Below are 21,890 nucleotides of genomic sequence, written 5' to 3'. Positions count from 1 at the left end.
CTTTCTTGTTTTGAGACAGAATCTCATGATCACAGGCTTGTCTTGAATTTGAGTAATCCTTCTGCCTCGTTTCCCCGGTCCGGGGGCTGCAGCGTGACCGGTGATCACACATGCCTTCTGCTTTTGCACTTTAACCTTTTCCTGTGGTTCCTGCTGTCTCGGTCAGGTCGATTTTCTAAGTACTTGTTATTGATCCCAGTTCCCACTTGGTCTGGTTCTAACTGTGCTTTTGGCTTGAGCTGGATCCAGGGTAAGGCTTTGGCAGAGCTGTCTTGAGACAGCCGGTCAGCGGATTGTGTTTGGACTTCAGCCACTGTCTTATGCACTGCTTAGTTCTTGATTTTGGTTTTTAAATATAGTTGAGTTCCTAAATTAACCCTGTGCCTAACTCTCAGGTTGAGAGATTTGCCCTGCCTCCCGGGCACTATGTCCCGGTCAAATGCCTCCTGTTTCCTAAGCAATCACTCTCTGCTTTCTTTATAATTTATAGTGTGACATCACTAAATTTCATAGTTTTTAAATTGAAAAAAATTTTTTTGAATTGAAATGTTTTAGATGCTTTCCTGTGTTTCCCAGGCAGGTCTCCAGGTCCTGAGCTCAGGAGATCTTTCACTCTGCCTCTCGAGGGCTGGGATTACAATGTGCCAGTACACAGCAGCTTTGTAGGCTTCTTTTGTTTATTTTAAAACTTGAGCCTTTCACCCACAGTTTGCCCCTCAGACCTGTGGATTTACGGAGTGTGCATTTACTGATAGCACTGTGGGGCAGTTTAGCGCCTTCCTCTCCCCATTTCTGCTCTGATTGGTAGCTGCATCCAGAGACTGCATCAGCCTCACATTTGATCCTGTTGACAAGACTATAGGTGGAGTCCTTATAGCAGGAAGCACTGCCCAGTTCTTGCTCCTTATTGATAGTAATGGATGCTGATGCTTAGTGAGCACTTATTCTCATGGGATTGGCAAAGACAATAGGCCTATAGTTATGTTAATTTTGTGATGCTTTTATGAGAGCTTTCTTTTCCTTTATTATCTGTTTACCTAACAATGCAGTTCAAATAGGCAGGATAACTGCGTATTTCCTTTTACTTACCCACTTTTTAAGATAATGACTTCAGGCCACGATATATATATATATATATATATATATATATATATATATGAAAAAAAAAAGAAAAGAACAGAAACAAGGGTCTAAGTAAATGTTTGTGCACTATGTTCCTAACAGTATTAGTCACAGTAGTCCTAAAGGTAAACAGTTCAAGTGCCTATACATAGAAAACTGAACAAAATACTATAAAATCATATGTGGTTATGCACATAACCACCGTAGAACACTGTGGCCGATTACCTCAGGTGGTGAGATCTAGAATCACCAGGAAGATGGGCCCCTGGGCATGCCTCTCAGGGACTATTCTGACTAGGTTAATTGAGGTGGGAAGCCGTACCCACTGTGGGTGGCACCATTCCCTAGGCTGGGCTCTTGGACTGTGAATGTAAGTGAATACGGGAGCGGAAATAGACCTTTGTCCCTTAACTTGCTTTTGTCTCAGGGTATTTTATCACAGCAACTGGAAAATCAACTAAGACCAATGCTATTTAGCCTTGAGAAAAGAAAGGAAAATGTCACATGTGCTAATGTGTGGATCTTGAGGATGTTATGCTAAGTGAAATAAGCTACAAAACACAAGTATCATTGTGAGTCCTATTGGATAGAAGAGACATCGCATTCACACAAACTGGAAGTAAAACGGTGACTTCCAGATTGGGCATGGGGAAATAAGAAGTTGCTGTTTGCTGAGTATGGAGTTATTTAAGTTTAGAAAGGTAATTTCTGGAGATGGATGATGGTGACAGTTGCACAGCAGGATAAATGTCCTTAATGCTGCAGATCTATCACCCCAAAATGGCTAAAACAGTAAATAGCAGGAAGATATGTTTTGTCCCCATACATAAAGACACCCATTGAGGTTTCCACAGTCCTACTGGTATGCATCTCAGCTGGAGTTTCTGCTGAGACTTACAAGGCTGAAGTCAAGTTGACTGGGATGGGCCTTATTTGAAGGCTCCAAGAAAGAACCCTTTTCAGGCTGTTGGTCAAATTTAGTTGCTTGTAGTTAAACATCTAGAGGTCTCTTTGTTGTTGTCACTTATGGTCTATACTGTGCTTTGGGGGTGGGGGGCTGTGCCTAACTGCCATATATCTCCTCCTTATAGGAATCAACAGTACACACTGATCCCTAGTATTGTGACTGGCTTGACTTACCATTCTGTGACCAGCTGCAGAAAACACTTGAAAAGAAGATTTATTTATTTATTTTATGTATATGAGTGCTCTATCTGCATGTACACCTGCATGCCAGAAGAGGGCATCAGATCACATTATAGAAGGTTGTGAGCCACCATGTGGTTGCCGGGAATTGAACTCAGGACCTCTCAAAGAGCAGATAGTGCTCTTAACCGCTGAGCCATCTCTCCAGCCCAGAAAGCACTGTTTTAAAAAGACTTGTGCAGTTAGGTTAGGTTAGACAATCTTTTTGCCATTATTTAACATAAGCACTGCAGTGACCTCATCACATCTGGTTTGTATCCATAGTCCCAGGAGAGGCGGTTTCTTTAAGTGGGGATTATAGTGCCTTTCTAGCAGATGGCTGTGGGCACATCGATGGCGGGATAATGAAAAATGTGCTATGACAAGGCGGGGAGGCAGCTCAGCTTCCTGGCATGCGCAAGGCCCTGGATGAGAACCTCCCCCCTGCATAAAACCAGCTGTGGGTGGTGCATGCCTCTAACCCCAGCACTGGGAAGGTAGAGCAGGAGGATCAGAGGTTCAAGGTCATCCTCTGTGCGTGTAGGACACTGTCTTAGTGTTTCTACAGCTGCGATGAAACACCATAGCCTAAAGCAAGTTGGGGGAGGAAAGCGTTTCCACGTCAGTGTTCATCATCAGAGGAAGTCAGGACAGGAATTCAAACAGGGCTGGAACCTGGAGGCAGGAGCTGATGCAGAGGCCATGGAGGGGTACCGCTTACAGGCTTGCTTCCTATGGCTTGCTCAACCTGCTTTCTTAGAGAACCCAGGACCACCAGCCCAGCCATGGCATCACCACAATTGGCTGGGCCCTATCAATTACTAAGAAAATTCTCGCTGGGCAGTGGTGGCGCACGTCTGTAATCCTAGCACTCTGGGAGGCAGAGGCAGGTGGATCTCTGAGTTCGAGGCCAGCCTAGTGTATGGAGTGAGTTCCAGGACAGCCAGAGCTACACAGAGAAACCCTGTCTCGAAAAACAACCCAAACCAATCCAAACCAAAAGCATTCTCTGCAGCCCAGTCTTGTGGAGGCTTTTTCTCAGTCGAGGTCCCCTCCTCTCAGATGACTGTAGTTTGTGTCAAGTTGACATAAATCTAACCGGCACAAGATCCTGCCCTAAAAAGAGGGTCGGGGTGGGGTGGGGTGAGGGGGGTAAGACAGATTGCCCTTTACACTTCCTATGTGAGAAACACCTGTTTGTTGAAAATATAAATTTCCAGGAGCCCCCCTTTACACATCTTATTTTAAAGTAAGATTCTAGGGTCTTTAGTTCTGAACAGAACCTCTGGTTGATTGTGCTATGCAGACAAGTTGGTAGCACTGCAGGAAGACTCTATGATCCATGCAGGATCGTAGGGACCCCAATCTTACTGCCCGAGATAGTGGGCAGACTTAGTTTGGGAACCTTGTAAGGTGCCAGGCCTCGCAATTTTGTTTTCTGGTGCTAGGGATTGAGTTCCGTGCTTGGAAGTGATCTGAATGCACTCCACCGCCAAGCCACGTCACCAGTCACTTCAGAGATTAAGCTAACATTTTTTTGTAATTTATCAAGGCCACACATTGATGGTGAGCCTGTCGGCAACATTTTAACTTTGTTGGTTTCAAAGCACGCCACTAGATGGCGCACTTGCCCTGAGGATGCAGTGATGGTGTGGGGTCCAATCTTCCACTTCACTCATGTTTTATCCAAAAGCAAAATACTAACATTTTAAAGAAGTATCTGAAAAAATGGTTAAATAACAGCATTAAAAAGGCATGTGAGGGCTGGAGAGATGGCTCAGAGGTTAGAAGCACTGACTGTTTTTCCAAAGGTCATGAGTTCAAATCCCAGCAACCACATGTTGGTTCACAATCATCTATAATGAGATCTGTATACATAATAAATAAATCTTTTTTTAAAAAAGGCATGTGAGGTAGAAGCAAGAGCATGGCATCTGTGTAATAAAGGTTAAGAATGAATTCTGCCTTTTAACTAGACTTATGAATGGAGCCAACTCGATTCATTTTTGAGCTCTTAAAACAGCAACAAAGCAAAACAAGACTGGTTATCATATTGTTTGCTCACAGACTTGTCAGCATCAAATTTGCTAATATATTTGAAAGTAGTAGAGATTGAACCTATGCCTTAGATCCTAGACGAGCAGTCCACCATTGAGCGGTATTCCCAGCCCCCTTTTAACTTTGTAAGGCCAGGGCTTACCGATTGATGCCCAAGCTGGCCTTGAACTTGTGGTTCTCCACCTCAGTCTCCTGAGTAGCTGAGATCACAGGCCTGGGCTGCTGGGTAACAAGTACTCTTGGTGCAGGTGAACCTTGCCTTCTGACATTCTGAAGAGGCTTGGGGATCACCAGAGTGGGATGGATTACAAGTGTGTTATGTGCTTAATAATGAAGTAGTATACAGTTCTTCTTTGTATGTGTATGTGGTTTGCATGTGTGATCTCATGTATGCATGTGTATGTGGGGGTGCATGTACATCTGTACGTGGAGGCCTGAGGGTGACATCTTTCTCAGTTGCTCTCCACCTCACTGGTTAAGGCAGGGTTGCTCCAGCGGACTCTGAGCTTGCCGTGAGAGTCCACTTGATCCAGCTACAGAGAGAGTCCAGGACAGCCAAAGCTGCACAGAGAAACCCTGTCTCAAAAAGCAAAACAAACAAATGACAAAAAAAGGAGTGCATACTGTTTTTCAGAGGACTTGAGTTTAATTCATAGTTCCCCTGTCTGGTGGCCCATACTGCCTATAACCCCAGCTCCAGGGTACCTAACACCTTCTTTTGGCATCTGTGGGCACCTTTACATATGTAGCATACATGAACAGAGACATATATGAGTACATGTAAATAAAAATAAATCTTAAAAGTAAATGGGGCTGGATGTGGTAGCACATGCCTTTAAACCAGCATTTGGGAGGCAGAGGCAAGTGGATCTCTGCTTTTGAAGCCAGCCTGGTCTACTAAGAGAGTTACAGGTCAACCAGGGATCCACAGTAAGACCCTGTCTCAAAAACAATAGCAGCAAATCGAATATGAGATCAATGTGCAAAAACTAATAATGTTCCTTAATAATTTCCATAATCAATTAGAAAAGGAGTTAAAGAACTGTATTTCTAATAATAGAACTCATCTAGGAATATGTTTTAAAAGGTAAATGCATTTAAAAATTTTTATTTGTATTTTATGTACATTGTTATTTTGCCTGCATGTGTGTCTGTGTGAGGATGTAGGATCCCCTGGAACAGGAGTTAGACAGCTGTGAGCTGCCCTGTGGATGCTGGGAATTAAACTCAGGTCCTCTAGAAGAGCAGCCAGTGCTCTTAACTGCTGAGCTGTCTCTCCAACCTGATAAATACCTTCTTTTAAAGCAGAAAAGTTATAAGCCATTGTGAAAAACCTTAGGGGGACCCGAATAACAGCAAAATTATTACCACAACCAAAGAGAAAAGGCCTGAGGGAAAATGTAAGGCAAATGACAAGGGATTAATACCAAAAAGTATATAAAAAACTACACATATACAGCAGCGGCAACAGGTAACCTAAAGAATGCATAAAGTCATTAAGAAAACACAAAAGTATACTAAAAAATGAAATATATATTTAACTCATATAAGAGTGAAATAGGGGGCTGGAGAGATGGCTCAGAGGTTAAGAGCACTTACTGCTCTTCCAGAGGTCTTGAGTTCAATTCTCCGCAACCATATGGTGGCTCACAACCATCTATAGTGAGATCTGGTGCCATCTTCTGGCCTGCAGGCGTACATGCAGGCAGAGCACTGTATATATAGTAAGTAAGTCTTAAAAACGAACAACAACAAAACCCAAAAGAGTGAGATAGGAGGGTAAAATAGGTATGTTCTTAGCATGGACAGTATGTGTAGCATCTCAGTGTGGAAGGTGTGTGTGTGTGTGTGTGTGTGTGTGTGTGTGTGTGTTTAGTTTCAATAAACAAATGATGAGCTTTTTTAAAAAGTTGCGTTGTCTTTTAGTGAAGCCTAAAACTATGCCTAGAAAAGCTCAGTACTTGTTGAGTGAGTGATTGAATGAATGGTGCCCCAGCAGGGCCTTCATGCAGCTCCTCTGTGAGCAGCTGGAGTGCAAGCATTCTTGCTTCCCTTTGCACACTGGCTTTTTTCTTGTCTCTTACATGTTCCTCCAGGGTACATTTATACTTTATTTCTTTTATATTCCTAGCTGTTAGTGTTGCTGGCCCAGAATAGGTATTCAGTTTGAGTGCTGAAGTAATTATAATTAGCAAATATTGCTTTGGATCGGGAGTTGCTTGAGACAGGGTTTCTCCATGTAGCCTTGGCTATCCTGGGATTAACTCTGTAGACCAGGCTGGCCTTGAACTCACAAAGCTAGGCAGAGGTGGCTCTGCCTCCTAAGTGCTGGATTACAGCTTGAGACTTCTGCCTTTTAATTATTATCAGTTATTCACCATAAATCTCAGCAAGCATGTTTAAAGAGCATGTTTATATGAATGCAGAATAAAGTTCCCCTGTCATTTCTATAGGGAGGGACGGTGTGTGGTGGGAATAGCTGTGCTGTGTCTGCTGAACACCAGCCACCTCCCTTTATGAGGCAGGTGAGCAGGTGATGCTCTGGAGGGGTCATCATTGTTTTGTTGTCTTTGGAATCAGTTTACCAACCTACTTTTCTTTCTTTCTTTTTTTTTTGCAAAAACAAACAAACAACTCCTGTAAAATGGCTAGAATCTTGTCTTGATTGCTTTGTTTTTCCCGAATCATTAAGGCAAACTGTTTCTATCTTAGGCTTAGGTAGGAGACAAGTCTAGAGAGGGAGATTAGCGCCTTGGGGCTACGCTTTGGTGGAGTGGGGCCATCTCTGAAACCTGGACAGTCTGGACAGTGAAAAGGGAAGTTCTTCCTTATCATGCCAGGATAACAGGAAAAATCCAGGATTGTTCTGGGCAAGCCAGGTCATAAGGTCACCTGGTGTGAGATGAAGAAGAGCAAGTGACGTGGCTATATTCAAAGAGCGGGAGGATGGGATGAGTTCCAGGCGAGAGGCTTAGATGGCTGGGTAATCTTGCCTGGGAGGGGGTTCGAGGACTAGTGTAAAGCTGGAGTGGATGCAGACGCAGAGAGTCCTGGCTGTGGTCATGTGTGGAAGCAGCTGGGGCTGGTGAGGAGGAGAAAATGTGCAGAGGAAGAGATCTGAGAAAGGGAGATGGGGAAGGAATAAATGGAAAGATAATGACTGAAAAGGATGGGTGAAAATCTCTCTCCAGAAAATCATTAAGCATTGTTGAAGTTGAAGCTGTCAGTCAGTGGCCTTCCCAGTCAGTGTGTTGCTGTTTACTTGACTTAACATTTTTTAAAAAGATTTATTTCGTTATTACATATGCATGTACACCTGCACACCAGAAGAGGGCACCAGACCTCATTATAGATGGCTATGAGCCACCATGTTGCTGGAAATTGAACTCAGGACCTCTGGAAGAGCAGTCAGTGCTCTTAACCACTGAGCTGTCTCTCCGGCCCCTGTCTTTAACATTTTTAAAGGGTCAAGAATACCACTCCTGAGCTGGGCGAGGTGGTGTACACCTGTAGTCCCAGCACCTGGGAGGCAGAGGCACGCAGATTTCTTGAGTTCCAGGATAGTCAGGACTATTGCACAGAGAAACCTTGTCTGGAAAAACCTAACCAAAAACAAACAAGCAAAAGCCAGGCATGGTGGCACACACCTTTAATCCCTACACTCGGGGAGGCAGAGGCATGTGGATTGCTGTGAGTTTGAGGCCAGGCTGGTCTACAAAGTGAGTCCAGGATGGCCAAGGTTACATAGAGAAGCCCTGTCTTGAAACAAAAACAAAAACAAAATCAAACACACCCACAAAAAACAAGCAAGCAAACACACAAAAACTCCACTCCTGAATGCAGCTTTCTCAGCCACTTACATAGACCTCTGTGGATGGCCAGCTATGACTATGGTGGTGGTGTTGATTTAGAACATAAAAAGGCCAGAAAAGTGGGAGGACTTATTTTCCCTAATACTGAAATGTAAAGGCTTCTAGAAGACAATGCAGGAAAATATTACCTAGGCCTCAGGACTGAGAAAGATTCTTGAAGAACACGCAGAAAGCACAACTGTATACTCGGTACATTGTAGGGAAGGAATTAAAGTTAGGAACTGTCCTTCAGAAGATGGAAGATGCAAAAGGCAGGTGACATACTATAAACAATAGAAAGAAAACTGCAAATAGTAAGAAGATGGGCTTTTGTTTTGTTGCTTATTGACAACATTGAACCATCCTACGGAGTTATTCAAGCAGCAGTGAACATGAAAAGATACCGCATCATGGGGGCTGGAGAGATGGCTCAGCAGTTAAGAGCCCTGTCTGCTCTTCTAGAGGTCCTGAGTTCAATTCCCAGCAACCACATGGTGGCTCATAACCATCTATCATGAGATCTGGTGCCCTCTTCTGGTGTGCAGGCAGAACACCGTATATGTAATAAATAAATAAATCTTTAAAAAAAAAAAAAAAAAAGAAGAAGAAGAAGATACCGCATCAGTTACCAGGGAAATGAAAAATTAAAACCACTGTGAGACAGTGTTTCACCATGTGCCTGTGAGGGGGGAGTGCAACCAGCGCTGTTGCTCTCAGAACCCTTGACAGTGCAGACCAACACACACATGCCAGATCTAGTAAAGCCACCCCCAGGTTTCTGTCTCTGCCTAAGCAGCAGTATCCATCGCAGCGTTGTCTGCGTGCAGAGCTGGAGCGGGATGAATGTCCGTCCCCAGGGGGGCTGAGAAGTTGTGAATAGCCATATAGAATCATACCTGTAACAGCAAATAAACGCCCTCAAACTGTCCTGCCTGCAGCGTGGGTGAAAGCAGATGAAGGATACACGAGCCCATTCTTATAGAACTCGAGACAGAAGGGCTTCGTAATACCGAAGAGCAGTGTTTACCCCACTGTGTGGAAGGACGATCTGCTTGCAGCATCTGTCACCCACATTGTCTGGCTACATCTGCCACCCCATGGGTGCTCCAGGTGATTGGCCAAGCTCCTCCCTTCCTCCCTCACAGCACCCTGCGTCCCTTCCAAAACTGAGCTCTGGATCATCTTGCCTGGTAGGGGGAGGACTGGCCTTGCGTCAGGGTCTATGAGTAGCTGCTACAACCTCCAAATCAATTCTCAGTGTTAGTGTTTGCCTTTGGGATAGAGCGGTGGGTAAAAGACCGGGAGGGGTAATGCAGCGGGGCTGCTCTTCACTGACCTTGTACACAGGCCTTGTGTATGGCACATTTCAAAATGATGTCTTCCCAAGGGAGTATGTGTAAAATGCTTTGCACAACGCCCTGTCTATTCATTGCAGATGTTCATTTGGTAGCAGTAGCTTTTTGCTATGGCTTTCTTCTCAGTGGCCAGACTGCATTGCCCTCTACCTTGTGGTGCTGCAGTGTTCGTGCCTCCCACAGTGATTAGAATGGTCTGCATTTGTGCCATCCATTTGCAAACGTACCTGCTTTCTGGGCCTGTTGGGCCTTGGGATTACCAGTATGTTTTTTTCTGGGGCTGGAGAACAGACCCGGGGCCTTATTGGCACTAAGCATTGCTTTGCTGAAGAGCTCTACTTTTGGCTCCAGTTATTTCTAAATCTTGCTCAATTTTAATTATAATTAAATTTAAATGGTCACACAGGACTGAACAGCTACAGTATTGAACAATGTAGAACTAGGGTTTCTTTTTTTTTTTTTTTTTATGAGAAATTAAGATTGTTTTTGAATAGTCAAAAGGAGAGGTCAGAGTGTCGAGAGCAGTGCCCTTACATACTCTGAAGGACCCAGGTAGTGGCAAGCCCTGCCTGGAGCAGGAGACTCCCAGCTAGGTTCCAAAGCCTTCAAGGAAGTGCAGAGGACCCCAAAGGAATGCCTTCTCCCATATTAGAGTAGGAATGCTTTCTTCCATATTGGATTAGGAATGCCTTCTCTCATATTAGATTACCAGAGGTTCTTGGGGGGAGGCCTTTCTGAAGTGCAGCCGAGGCACAAAGGCTGTTAAGGAGGACCAGGTAACAGCTGTACATGCTACTGGAGTTCTGTCTCAAGAGTACTGAGGTGGCCACAGGATGCAGCGAGAGGGAGAAGGCATGGATGCAAGGAAAGAGAAAGGGTTAAGAACTGGACAGATTTTACAGAGCTGCTCTCAAGGAGGGGAGGGGAGTTAGAGGGAGATGGTGAGTGGAAGAAATGTTGAGACTGAACATGTAGGGTCTCTCTCTGTGGGAGGTGGGAGGGGCAGGAGTGATGACAGTAGGAAGGTTAGCTGAGCCAAATTTGAAGAGTCTTGAATAGCATTAAGAAGTAATGTTGAAGCCAGGCACAGTGGCACACGCCTGTAATCCCAGCACTCGGAGGCGGAGGCAGAGGCAGGTGGGTCTCTGTGAGTTCAAGGCCAGCCTGGTCTACAATGCAAGTCCAGGTCAGCCAAAGCTACACAGAAAAACCCTGTCTCAAAAAAACCAAAACATAAAAAAATTTAAAAAAGAAGTAATGTTGACTCTATTAGTTTATGGAAGCTAAAGAAGGTTTTTAAAATCTGTGTCTCCTAGAGTTTGCATCTTAACTCCTGGCAGTAAGAAAGATTGGCTTAGAAGGTGTCCACACTGAAGGTGGACTGGGTTAGTGACCAAGGAATTGGTGAGAGCTTCCATTCTCCCAGTGGCTGTGGAGATGGTGAACATAGGAAACCAGCGCCAGGCTGGCGGCAGCTCTGTGCCAGTGTGAGGCCTAGCAGGTGTGAGGCCCTCGCTTCTCTCCCTGGCTCTGAAGGAGAAAAAAGCAAAAGTGATAGTTCCATATTTGGAGCACAGTTGGGCTGCGTGAGGTCTGTCTTGCGTGATTAGATGATGGGCAAACTTGGAGTAAGAAACTCAAAAGAAAGACCGAGGAGGCATTTGGAGGTGGCTGAGACACTTCAGCTTGGTTGAGTTACAGTTTACGTGCTAGGCCTGGGGATGTCACTCAGTGGGTGGGTGCTTGTCTAGCGCATGTGAAGCCCTGGACTGGATCCCCTGCATCTCATAAAACTAGCAGTGATGACCCATATCATTGATCCTAGCACTCAGGAGGCGGAGGCAGGAAGATCAGGAGTTCAGGGTCATCCTTAGCTGCGCAGAATTAGAGGCCAACTTGGGCTGTATGAAACCCTGTATTAAAAAAAGAAAATTCGCTTTTTCCAGTGGTGACAACCTCCCTACGAGAACATGCCTCTCACAAAGGCTCTCTATCATCCCTCTTCAGAAGAGGAAACAAAAGAGCCAGCGCCTGGTGCAGAACCCCAACTCCTACTCTGTGCATGAGAAGTGCACAGGATGATTTAAATCACTATGGTCTTTAGCCATGCACAAGCGGTAGTCTTCGTGTGTTGGCTGCTCCACTGTTCGTTCAGCCTATAGGTGGAAAAGCAAGGCTGACAGAAGGATGCTCCTTCAGGAGGAAGCAGCACTGAAAGTGCTGAGTCAAGAACCATCCCAGTAAATACATTTTGGAGATATGTATGTATGTATGTATGTATGTATGTATTATGTATGTATGTATGTATGTATGTATATCCATCCATATCCAAAAAGAAAAAGAGAAAAAAGTATACACTGTGCAGCATACTGATTTAGTGTATGTGTGTAATGTGTTTGGTAAATTAATAAGATTGCTCAACCACCACAGTGGTATGGTCAATTTCTGAGAAGAAATACAGCGCCACCCAGGTATGCACCTGTAATTCCAGTGGAAGAAATTACTTTGAGCCCAGGAGTTTGAGGTCTTCTGGGCAAGACAGCAGCGCCTTGTCTCCAAAACAGCCTCCCCCGCCCCTACTTACTAGCATCTAGTCCCTGTTCACCCTACCCTCAGGGGAATGCTAAACTTCTTTCCATCTGTGTGTTTGTCCGTGTGGCTATTTCCTTAGTGACAAGCTTCTTGGATACTGTTTCCAAGGTTCATCCAGGTAGTGAGCACTGTTGGTAGTGTGCTGCGCTCTTCTCTTTATCTCTGCTTCTGGAACAGAAGGGCCTTAAAGGCAAGGATCATGGGTACATGCACCTGAGCTACATCCAGCACACATTCTTGTCCTTGGGTATTGAGCGTTTGGACCAAGGGAACGTTTGCCCAGCTAACCACAAAGTGAAGGTACCCGGAATGTGTGCTCCGGCATATGATGTTGGGGTCCGTGCTCACCATGCTGGACCAGGAGCTACCATGCCAGTGGCATCCAGTCCTGGTCCTGCTGTGAGCTCCTTGTTGGGTTTAGACTAAGTCTGTAGACCTTTCCTTATTTAAGAATGGGAACAAAATTAATTTTTTAAAAGATGTATTTATTTATTATGTATACAATGTTTTGCCCGCATATACACCTGCAGGCCAGAAGAAGGCACCAGATTTCATTACAGATGGTTGTGAGCTACCATGTGCTTGCTGGGAATTGAACTCAGGACCTTGGGAAGAGCAGGCAGTGCTCTCAGCTGCTGAGCCATCTCTGCAGCCCAAGGGAACAAAATTCTTCATCCAACCTAAAACTAAGCCAGGTGTATAGAACTTAGATCAAGGTGAGGTTTGTCTGTATGGTCTCTGGGAAGAAATGGATACATCTCGGCTCTTTTACTTAATATTTTTAGGAGAAGAGCAGTCCCCCTACATACCACCGTTTTCATATGATAATGTTTTTGTTTTTTTCTCCAGTCCTTTAACTTTGTATCTCAAGGTATCTTAATAACGGGCTGTGTGAGAGTAATGTGCTCCTATGGTGTGGTGTGTGCACAAGCCCCTCTGGGATATGCAAGATACTGATTTCTTGGAAACATTCCCTGGTAGATTTTGATTTTGTGTAGCTTTCTCCCTCCCTCATCAATTCCTGTTGTCTGAATAGGATCCATATAACTGTGTATAAAAATTTCAAATGTGCCAGACGCAGTGGTACACACCTGTAATTCAGGCACTGCAAAGGCAGGCTGATCTCTGAGTTCGAGGCCAGCCTGGTTTACAAAGCGAGTCCAGTACAGCCAAGGCTACACAGAGAAACCCTGTCTTGAAAAACCGAAAAGAAAAAGAAAAAAAAAAAAAAGGAAAAAAGAAAAACTAAAACAAACAAACAAACAAATGTCCCAAGTTCCCCAACAGCCCCAGTGTAGCTCCCTGCCTTCTTGCTGAGCACTGAGTTGTGTTTTCCATTAGAACCCAAGCACTTCATATACTTGAGTGCCTTGTGGGAGCCGTCCCGGGTTCCCAAAATCTCACAGCAGTTTAGTGGGAGGAGGCAGACATAGTCGCAAACAGTAACAGTGTGAAAACTGCGGCGCCCACAAAAGCACAAGTGGTTATGGGAGCATCTGGTTGTTGGACAGTGTTTTGGAGCAGTGTCAGCTGGTGTTTCTGCACTAACAAGCGCAGTACAGAAGCAGCCCAGCGCAGAGCACCTGCTGTCTTTGAGCCACACAACAACCTGGGGCGGTGTAGGTTTCTGACTCCCGTTTTAGAGAGCAGTTTAAAGCTCAGAAGGGCTCAGAAGGGCTGGGTGCCCGGCCGGCTGTTAAACAGATTCCAGATTCAGCTTGTGTGTTTGTCCCCTCCCACTGCATCCGTGTCCCCTTCGCAAAGCATGGAAAATCTCGGAGCCGGGGACTGCTGAGATGCCCTGCCAGCCCTTCTCCTCCGGTTCTTCCTCCCTAACAAAACAAGGTTCTCGGGTTTCTCCTGTCTGTCTCGCCGGCTTCCAGTGTCCTCAGCGCATCATCCATCGGGTACTCCAGGGCTGTAGCAGTAGTGACTATTGCTGATGTCATTGTTTGCCTTACTGGGGTTTTGCTCTTTGTTTCACAGGGAGCTGTGATTGGTATAGACGACGAGGACGACAGCACCTTCACAATAACTGTTGATCAGAAAACCTTCCACTTCCAGGGTGAGCTGCACCGAGAGAGTCTCTCTCTTCGTGGTCCCTCCTGCTTTCTCCTTTCTCTCGTGGCTTGTTTGCTGAGTGACTTGAATGGCTTTGCAGCTGCTCCTGCAGGAACGAGTGCAGAGGAACCTTCTGGATGAAGTGGTGCCGCAGGTTAGGCAGGGATTTGTGTCTGCCGCGGATGCACATTAATTTGAAGCGACTGTGGATCTGGCCGCAATTGGAGATTAAAAATTTAAAGGCTAAGGATCAGTGAGAAGCGGGCGTAATGGGCTGCTGCTGCTGGCTTGTGCTGACAGAAGGTTGCTCATGTTCTTTCTCGAGGAGTGTGGCTCTGCTTCTGCATGAAGAGTCTGGAGACTGACTGTGAAGGCTGCAGTGTTTGTCCGTGTGAAGCTCAAAATGTAAATCCAACTGAAGCCAGAGGCAACCTTTGCCTGAAAGGTTCTGCTCTGCTTCAAGAACTCCAAGTTTGCATTCATTCATCTGCCTTTCTGTGTCTTGTCTGCCAGCCATCCTTCCTCTGCTGTTATCCTTTCTGTGTCTTGTCTGCCAGCCATCCTTCCTCTGCTGTTATCCTTTCTGTAGTTAGTAACTCCAATGCCATCTGTCACTGCTATGTTTCGGCATTGCATGCTGTGGCTCACCGGTAGAAAGGGTAAGGTACTGTATGATCCTTCACATTTCATCTCGCTTTGAATGCTCTAAACTGGCAAATAAAAGCCGACGGGAGTGATCTGGTCCTAACGACCTGTCGTCTGTTAGAGTGCCTATTAGTTTTGGTCCTGGTGTTTTTGTTGTTTTTCCTTATCCAGAGTAACCTCTGTTTTATGTTTAAATCAACCCAGGAAACTTAGAAATGAGACTGTTTGGAGGTGTTAGCACTTTGTCTGAACCTGTGAGTGCAAGCGCCGTTACACTTGCCAGGTATTTCAAGGTGAATGAATACCAAGTAGTTACAGCTTAAATGTTTTGGTTATGAAGTCTACTGGTGGCCATATATGCCATGCAGAGGTGTTTAGGTCACTGTCGTCCTAAACTAGGACAGTACATCGTAGGAGTTTTTCTTCATTGTCTTGTTTAAGAGACTGATGTGTAGCGATGGAAGATGCCACCTATGAACAATAAAGACAGGCCAGGGTACTCAACAGCGGCATCTCTAATGTGTCGTCATGCTCATCCTTAAGATGCTAACTGTGCTTGCGAGCATTATTTGTTTAGAACTGCTTAAGTAATTGTGCTGCCCTGGAAATTTCCACTCCATAAAACCTTTTCATCATATTATAAAACAGCCCTGATTTAGGTTGAATATGCACTGCTGCTTGCAAGCCAGAGCAGGGAACTGGGACTCTTTACCCGAATGAAGTTGAAATCCTTCATTGCAGTTAGGAGGAGCTGCTGGGTGCGGGGCTGCAGCGCAGTGTGGTGCGGTGCCTGGGCTGGCTCCTCTGGGCTCGGGAAGCTTTGTTTGCTTGGTGGAAGGACAGACTTGGGCCTCTGAGCAAAGGCAGCTCTACCTTACCTTAAATTATTTATGTCAGACTGATCTCTTTAGCATTTTGTGTTTATGTGGCTTGCTGATTAAAAACAAGACATTATTTAAATGATAAAGATAAATAAGAATTTAAAAAATGAACTCTACGTTTCTAGAACGTAAGGCAGTTTGTTTTCTGCTGTAGCATTTGTGGGGTGTTATGCAGCACAGGATTATACAAAGCACTTAGACTGTGCATTTATTTCAGCAAATAGCAAAATTACTTCAGACTTAGAGATACTTACTTAGAAGAAGATCTGAGAATTTGATACAAAATGTTTTCAGTGTCTGATAGAGCTTACACTTTATGGTATTTTTTTTTTTAATCTTAAATTGCTGATGAGAATTGAAAGCAAATCTAGGTTGATATATATTGTCCTGTCATGTTTGAGCGTTACCTTTTTCCTGTCTGAGATAGAATCCTTGGTCTACATAGTAAGTTTCAGGCCTGCATGGGCTACAGAGTGAGATCCCTATTACTAAAATAAATAAATAGTGAGATCCTATTGCCAAAATAAGTGAATAAATGAATGAATTGTAGTGCCATGAAAGGCCATTAGGACATTTTGATCAGAGAGTGACATGATGAGATCCATATTTTATGGGGTTTCTCTGGCCACTGTGTTGAGAAAATGTGCAGAGGACACAGACCTGGGAAGCTATTGTAGTCAAGAAGAGAGAGAGCAGTAGTCTCCACACTGCACCAGTGGGGAGGGAGGTGGCAAAAAGTGGTCAGATTGTGTGCGTGCTTTGTCAACTTCAGTGGAGTACAGCTAACATGAGATCACATGTGTGCATGCAGGGCTGCTGACATGACGGCTCAGCACGTAAAGGCTCTTGCTGCAAAAGCGTGATGTCTTCGGGCCCTGGGACCCAGGTAAAGGTCGGAGGAGAGAACCAACTCCATAAAGATGTCCTCTCATCTCCTTACAAGTGTGGCGGCATACATGAACTCCTCCATCATATGTGCATGCATATTTCACATACACTGAAACACAAAATAATAATAATAATAACAACAAAACAATAGAAAAATCTAAAGGACATTCAGATAAAAACATTTAAAAATATGTCTCATATAATTCAGTAGGTTTTGGTCAGTTTATTTACATATAACTGCCACCACAATCAACTTACAGAACATTTCCACCAGTCCAAAAGATTGCTTCCCCTTGAGGTGCACCCTCCTTATCGTCGCATAGCGTAGTCACTTTCTACTGCTTCGGCACAATCTGTTCAATGATGCTGTATTTATTTTGAAGGTAGAGTCGTAGCATATGACGGAAAGCCAAGTTCAGGTTGACACTGGAGAGCTCTGACTGGAATAGGAAGAGTGGAGTTGCCATTAACTGAAGCGGATGCTTCCAGGAAGAAGCAGGTTGGAGGAAAGGAGAGCTCAGGGGGGATGCTGACTGTGTAGTTTGGCTATGGAATGCAGAGGAAATTTTCAGGTTAAGAAAATAAATATGGGGATTCATTGGCACAGAGACAGTTTTTATGGCCTCCAGAATCTGGGAATAAGAGTAGAAAGAAGAATGTCCAAACCCTGAGCTGTGGGCCTTGGACATGCACTCTAGAGGCCTTGAGGTGAAGCAGAATCAGCAAAAGAGCTGGGGACGGAAGCAGGTGGAGCTGGAGACAGTGCTTCCGCGAGGGAGATGAGGGAGAGATGAGGGAGGCGAGTGCTTTCAGATTCTCCTGAGCAGATAGCGGGAGCAGAAGAAGGGATCCGGCCATGGGAGTTTGGGGAGATTTTAATTATGTTTGGAGACAAAAAGAAACAGCAGTGGTGTGTTTCTGTGTTGATAGAAGTAATTCCATGAAGAGCTGATAGTGCTAGAAATGGGGGGGGGGGTTGGATCAGCGGTTTGGAGAGTCAAGAGCAGATGGGACCTGAGCCAGTGGGCCCTACGGCACAGCTTGCAGATGTTGCTTTTGGCCAGAGGACGGACAGCTTATCTTTGGGGAAACAGCTGTAGGTGGTGATGGACCCTGAACAGATCAAAGCCATGATGATGGGGAAAGCAAAGAGGAATAGACTAGACATTTGTAGGGTAAATCAGTGGGAGCTGGCGACTAAGTGGAGGAGAATTTAGTAGTAATGATGTTCTTGCCTTGGCTTGTGTTGTCACGCCAGGAACGGCCCTGTACAGGAGTCTTGAGGAATTTAGTTTGGAGACACAGAGATTATGGGACCTGCATCTGGGCTTAAGTGCAAGTGAAGAGCATTATTAGCACACTGCTGCTTAGTAGAAGTAGAGGTGAGAATCTGAATGACAAGCAGGGTTAAAGCCAGACAGAGACTAGTAGTTTGGGCTACGCGTGTCTGACGGCCGGAGTTAAACTGCTGGAGCCTACATGATGGAGGGCAAGAGCAGACTCCCAAAACTTGCCTTCTGACCTCTGCATGTGTGCTGTGGCACATGTATGCACACGCGCACACACACACACACACACACACACACACACACACACACACTGTACACATACAGCATGAAATAAAATGTAAGGATAATAATAATAAAGACTAGCAGTGTGGAGCCAGGAAGCTACTGTACTTGCCTCAGTTGGTTAAGGCTTGCTTAAAACATTGGCAGAGTTTCCACTTCTTTTCTGTTTTTCTTTTCTTTTCTTTCTTTCTTTTCTTTTCTTTTCTTTTTTTTTTTTTTGAGACAGGGTTTCTCTTGCTGAACTCACTTTGTAGACCAGGCTGGCCTCGAACACACAGCGATCCGCCAGCCTCTGCCTCCCGAGTGCTGGGATTAAAGGTGTGCGCCACCATGCCTGGCTTCCACTTCTTTCCAAGAGGAGTCAGATTTAGTTTTCTTACTCAATGGGAAATGAGTATGTGAAATTTCCAAATCTTTAAACATTTATTTTTCTAAATGTTGGCCAAATAATGTACCTTTGTGAGTTAAATAAAGCTTTTGGATTGTCAATCTTTGGTTAGAACCATGGCAGAGGCTGGAGTGCCAGGAGGCAGAGAAGATAGGATGGAGGTATGTGTGCGTGTGCATGCGTGCGTGAGTGCGTGTGTGGCAGGTTCTTCACTGAACTTGGTGCTCACACATTGGCTAGTCTGGTGGCCCAGTCTGCGAGCCCAGAGGGACTGCCTACCTCAGCTTCCGTAGTGCTGGGATTACAGGAACCCATGACTTTTCCTGTGAGTGTTGTAGAGCTGAACTCAGGTCTCCCTGCTTGTGCAGCAAATGCTAACCTTACTGTGGCATCATCACAGCCAGAACCTAATCATTTGAAATTGTGTTATAGATTGAAAGCAGTCTCACATCAGCATTAAATTGTGTATAGATTGAGAGCAGTCTCACATCAGCATTAAATGTGGCCCAGACTGGGGGAAGACAAGATGCTCTGTCGCCCACCTTAATGCCTGGGAAAAGCCCAGTTGTTTGAGTTTTACTTTGAAATAAAGTTGTACCTTTTTTTTTCTTTCTGTCTTTATTTTGAAACAAGGCTGGCTTCTGAATGAGGCTGAGAATGACCTTGAATGACAGTCCTTCTTCCTGAGCTTCCCAGGTGCTGGGATTGCAGGGGTGAGCTACTATCCCTGGCTTTTGAAGTTGTATCTTTGATGATGTAATATTTGTAATGATTTATAACATTATAGATATCGAGATAAATAGCAAACATTTGTTGAATGTTCATTTTATATGAAGCAGTATTCAGAATTCTACCTTTATTAAATCATGCAGCTCACTAGCTGGGCATGGTGGCACATACCTTTTTAGTCTTAGCACTCAGGGAGGCAGAGGCAGGCAGATCTCTGAGTTCGAGGCCAGCCTGGTCTACAAAGCAAGTCCAGGAGAGCCAAAGCTACACAGAGAAGCCCAGTCTCGAAAACAAACAAACAAAAAATCCTGCAGTTCATAACTTTACAAAGTAAATGCTAGAGCCATTTATATTTTATACGTAAGGAAGCTAGGGGCCACCCACAGCCAACATAAAGCAGAATTGAAAACTGAACACAATAATTAATACCTATCGTTTGAGACAAGGTTCTTATAAATTCATGGCTGGCCTAGAACTTGATCTGTGGCCAAAGGGGATGACCTTGAACTTCTGACTCTCCTGCCCCTACATCCCAAGTGCTGGGATGGCAGATGTGCATCACCTTGTCTGCTGTATGAGCTGCTGAAGATCAAACCCAGGGCTTCATGGATACTAGGCTGTCGACCAACTGAGCGAAAGCCGCAGCCTTGGAGCTGTAAGTCACCTAGCTATAGTGAACTACCATTTTAGCAAGAAAGAATTCATGTAAAATAGAAGGGCCTTTAACCAGCAATGCAGTTTAATGCATTTATAAAATGCCCTCAATGGCCCCCACGTTCCGTTACTTAGAAGCAGCAGTAGCCTTGTGGTGGTAAGGCAGCTCTCGGATTGCTGCGAAGAGATAGGAACCAGACACTGGCCCACAGACTCTGGACATTACTTATGTAATTGTTAAACCCACAGTTACGGATAGCTTTGGTTCTAGTTTTAGAGTTGGAGAAACTGAGTTTTAGGAAGCCCAAGTGGTAGGGCCTGGACTTGTGCTCAGATTCCATCTAGCTCAGTGGTTCTTAAAGTTGTAGATGGAGCTGGGTGTGGTGGCACACACCTTTAATCCTAGCACTTGGGAGGCAGAGGCAGGTGGATTGCTGTGAGTTCGAGGCCAGCGTGGTCTATAAAGTTAGTCCAGGACAGCCAAGGCTACACAGAGAAACCCTGTCTCGAAAAAACAAACAAACAAACAAAAAAGTTGTAGACGGAGCTTCAGCACCACTGGGGAGTGTTCTAGGGATGCATCGCTTGCCCTTAAGGGCTCTGGAATGGGTCCTCTCCATTGATTATAATGCACTTGAAAGCTTGAGATCCAGAGTCTGTTTACTCTTGCTACAACCTAGAATCACCGCCCACGGACAGAGAGTAAAATGTGGCGTGTCAAGTGACTTGGCCATGATGCTTACAGTCTCATTTGTATTGGAGGAGTCTCATGGCTTCAGCAAACTTGATATGTAAAAAAAATACTCATTTTTTAAAAGATGAAAACTATGTATTGCGCATGGTGGCAGGAGGATCATTAAGTTTGAAGCCAGCCTAGGTTACATAGTGAGGCCCTGTCTCAAAAAGTTGTGTGGGGGAGGGAGTGGGGGGAGCTTTACTGAGGACATCTATGAAATAGTCCAAATTTTAAACAGTATATTAATTTATCTGGACATATTTTAGAGTGATACAAGTTTTCTGAGATAAAATACAGCACTTTGTTTGGTTTGGTTTTTGAATTTTTGAGACAATGTTTCTCTGTGTAACAGACCTGGCTATGCTCTGTAGACCAGGCTGGTCTCAAACTCTCCAAGATCCGCCTGCCTCTAGCCCCTGAGTGCAGGCGGGCAACACTATGTCTGATCTTGGTTTTTGTTTTTCAGGACAGGGTTTCTCTTTGTAGCCATGACTGCTCTAGACTCACTTTGTAGACTAGGCTGATCTCAGATTCACAGAGATCCCCCAGCCTGCCTCCTGAGTACCAGGCTTAAAGACATGCCACCACCACCTGGTGAAATACAATCTTTTTACGCATAGAAAATAAACTTAAGTTAGAGCTCTGTGAGTTTCAGTGGAAGAAGTTGTCTCTGGTCTGATGACCGCTGTTTCCAACTCAGTCCATAAAAGCTTGATTATTTACTAAAACGCAGACTTATTATACAACCTAGTGGTCAATACTGAAAGAAAGTACTTAATTTAAAAAGTCTTATGGGATTCGCATAGCACACACCTTGCATGGTCAGATGCTTAGAATAGGCAGTAAGTCACTGGACTATAGGTCTGTCCTCTGCCTGAGGGCAGGCACCTCAGCATTATCACCAGCGAGCAGATGGCACTGTTTTCTGATGACGTACAAGTTTCCTCTATAGTGTTATGTTTCTGATTTTTATGTGATCACATTCCTAAAACAGTAAATCAGCTGTAATTAATTCTGTAATTAGCTGTTATCATTTCAGTGATGTTTGGGGTGTTTGGGAGGGGTGGGCAGGGCTGGATTCGTGTGTTGGGAGTTTGTTGTGTTACTGTGGGAGGGTTAGAGCTCACTAGTGTACCTGTGCTCTTCTTAATTTGTTTTCTGTTCTTGATCCTCC

The 21,890-nt window shown here is 44.8% G+C and overlaps 1 protein-coding gene across 6 annotated transcripts in view; it reads left to right on the top strand.

The window, feature by feature from the left end:
* OSBPL9 (oxysterol binding protein like 9) overlaps positions 1-21,890 on the top strand; it is a 136,250-nt gene that overhangs the window by 30,473 nt on the left and 83,887 nt on the right. For 4 of the 6 annotated variants that reach the window (XM_084784446.1, XM_084784445.1, XM_084784444.1 and 1 more), the window contains exon 3: positions 14,150-14,228. The exons of the other annotated variants lie outside the window; for them this stretch is intronic. In XM_084784446.1, coding sequence (XP_084640572.1) covers positions 14,150-14,228 — 79 coding nt within the window. The remainder of the gene's footprint in view (positions 1-14,149; positions 14,229-21,890) is intronic. 6 annotated transcript variants of the gene reach the window in all.

The sequence above is a fragment of the Acomys minous genome, assembly GCF_964271855.1.
Source record: "Acomys minous genome assembly, chromosome: 6".
NCBI lineage: Eukaryota > Metazoa > Chordata > Mammalia > Rodentia > Muridae > Acomys > Acomys minous.
The sequence above is the reverse complement of the archived record's forward strand: the minus strand, read 5'-3'. Positions and strand labels throughout refer to the sequence as shown.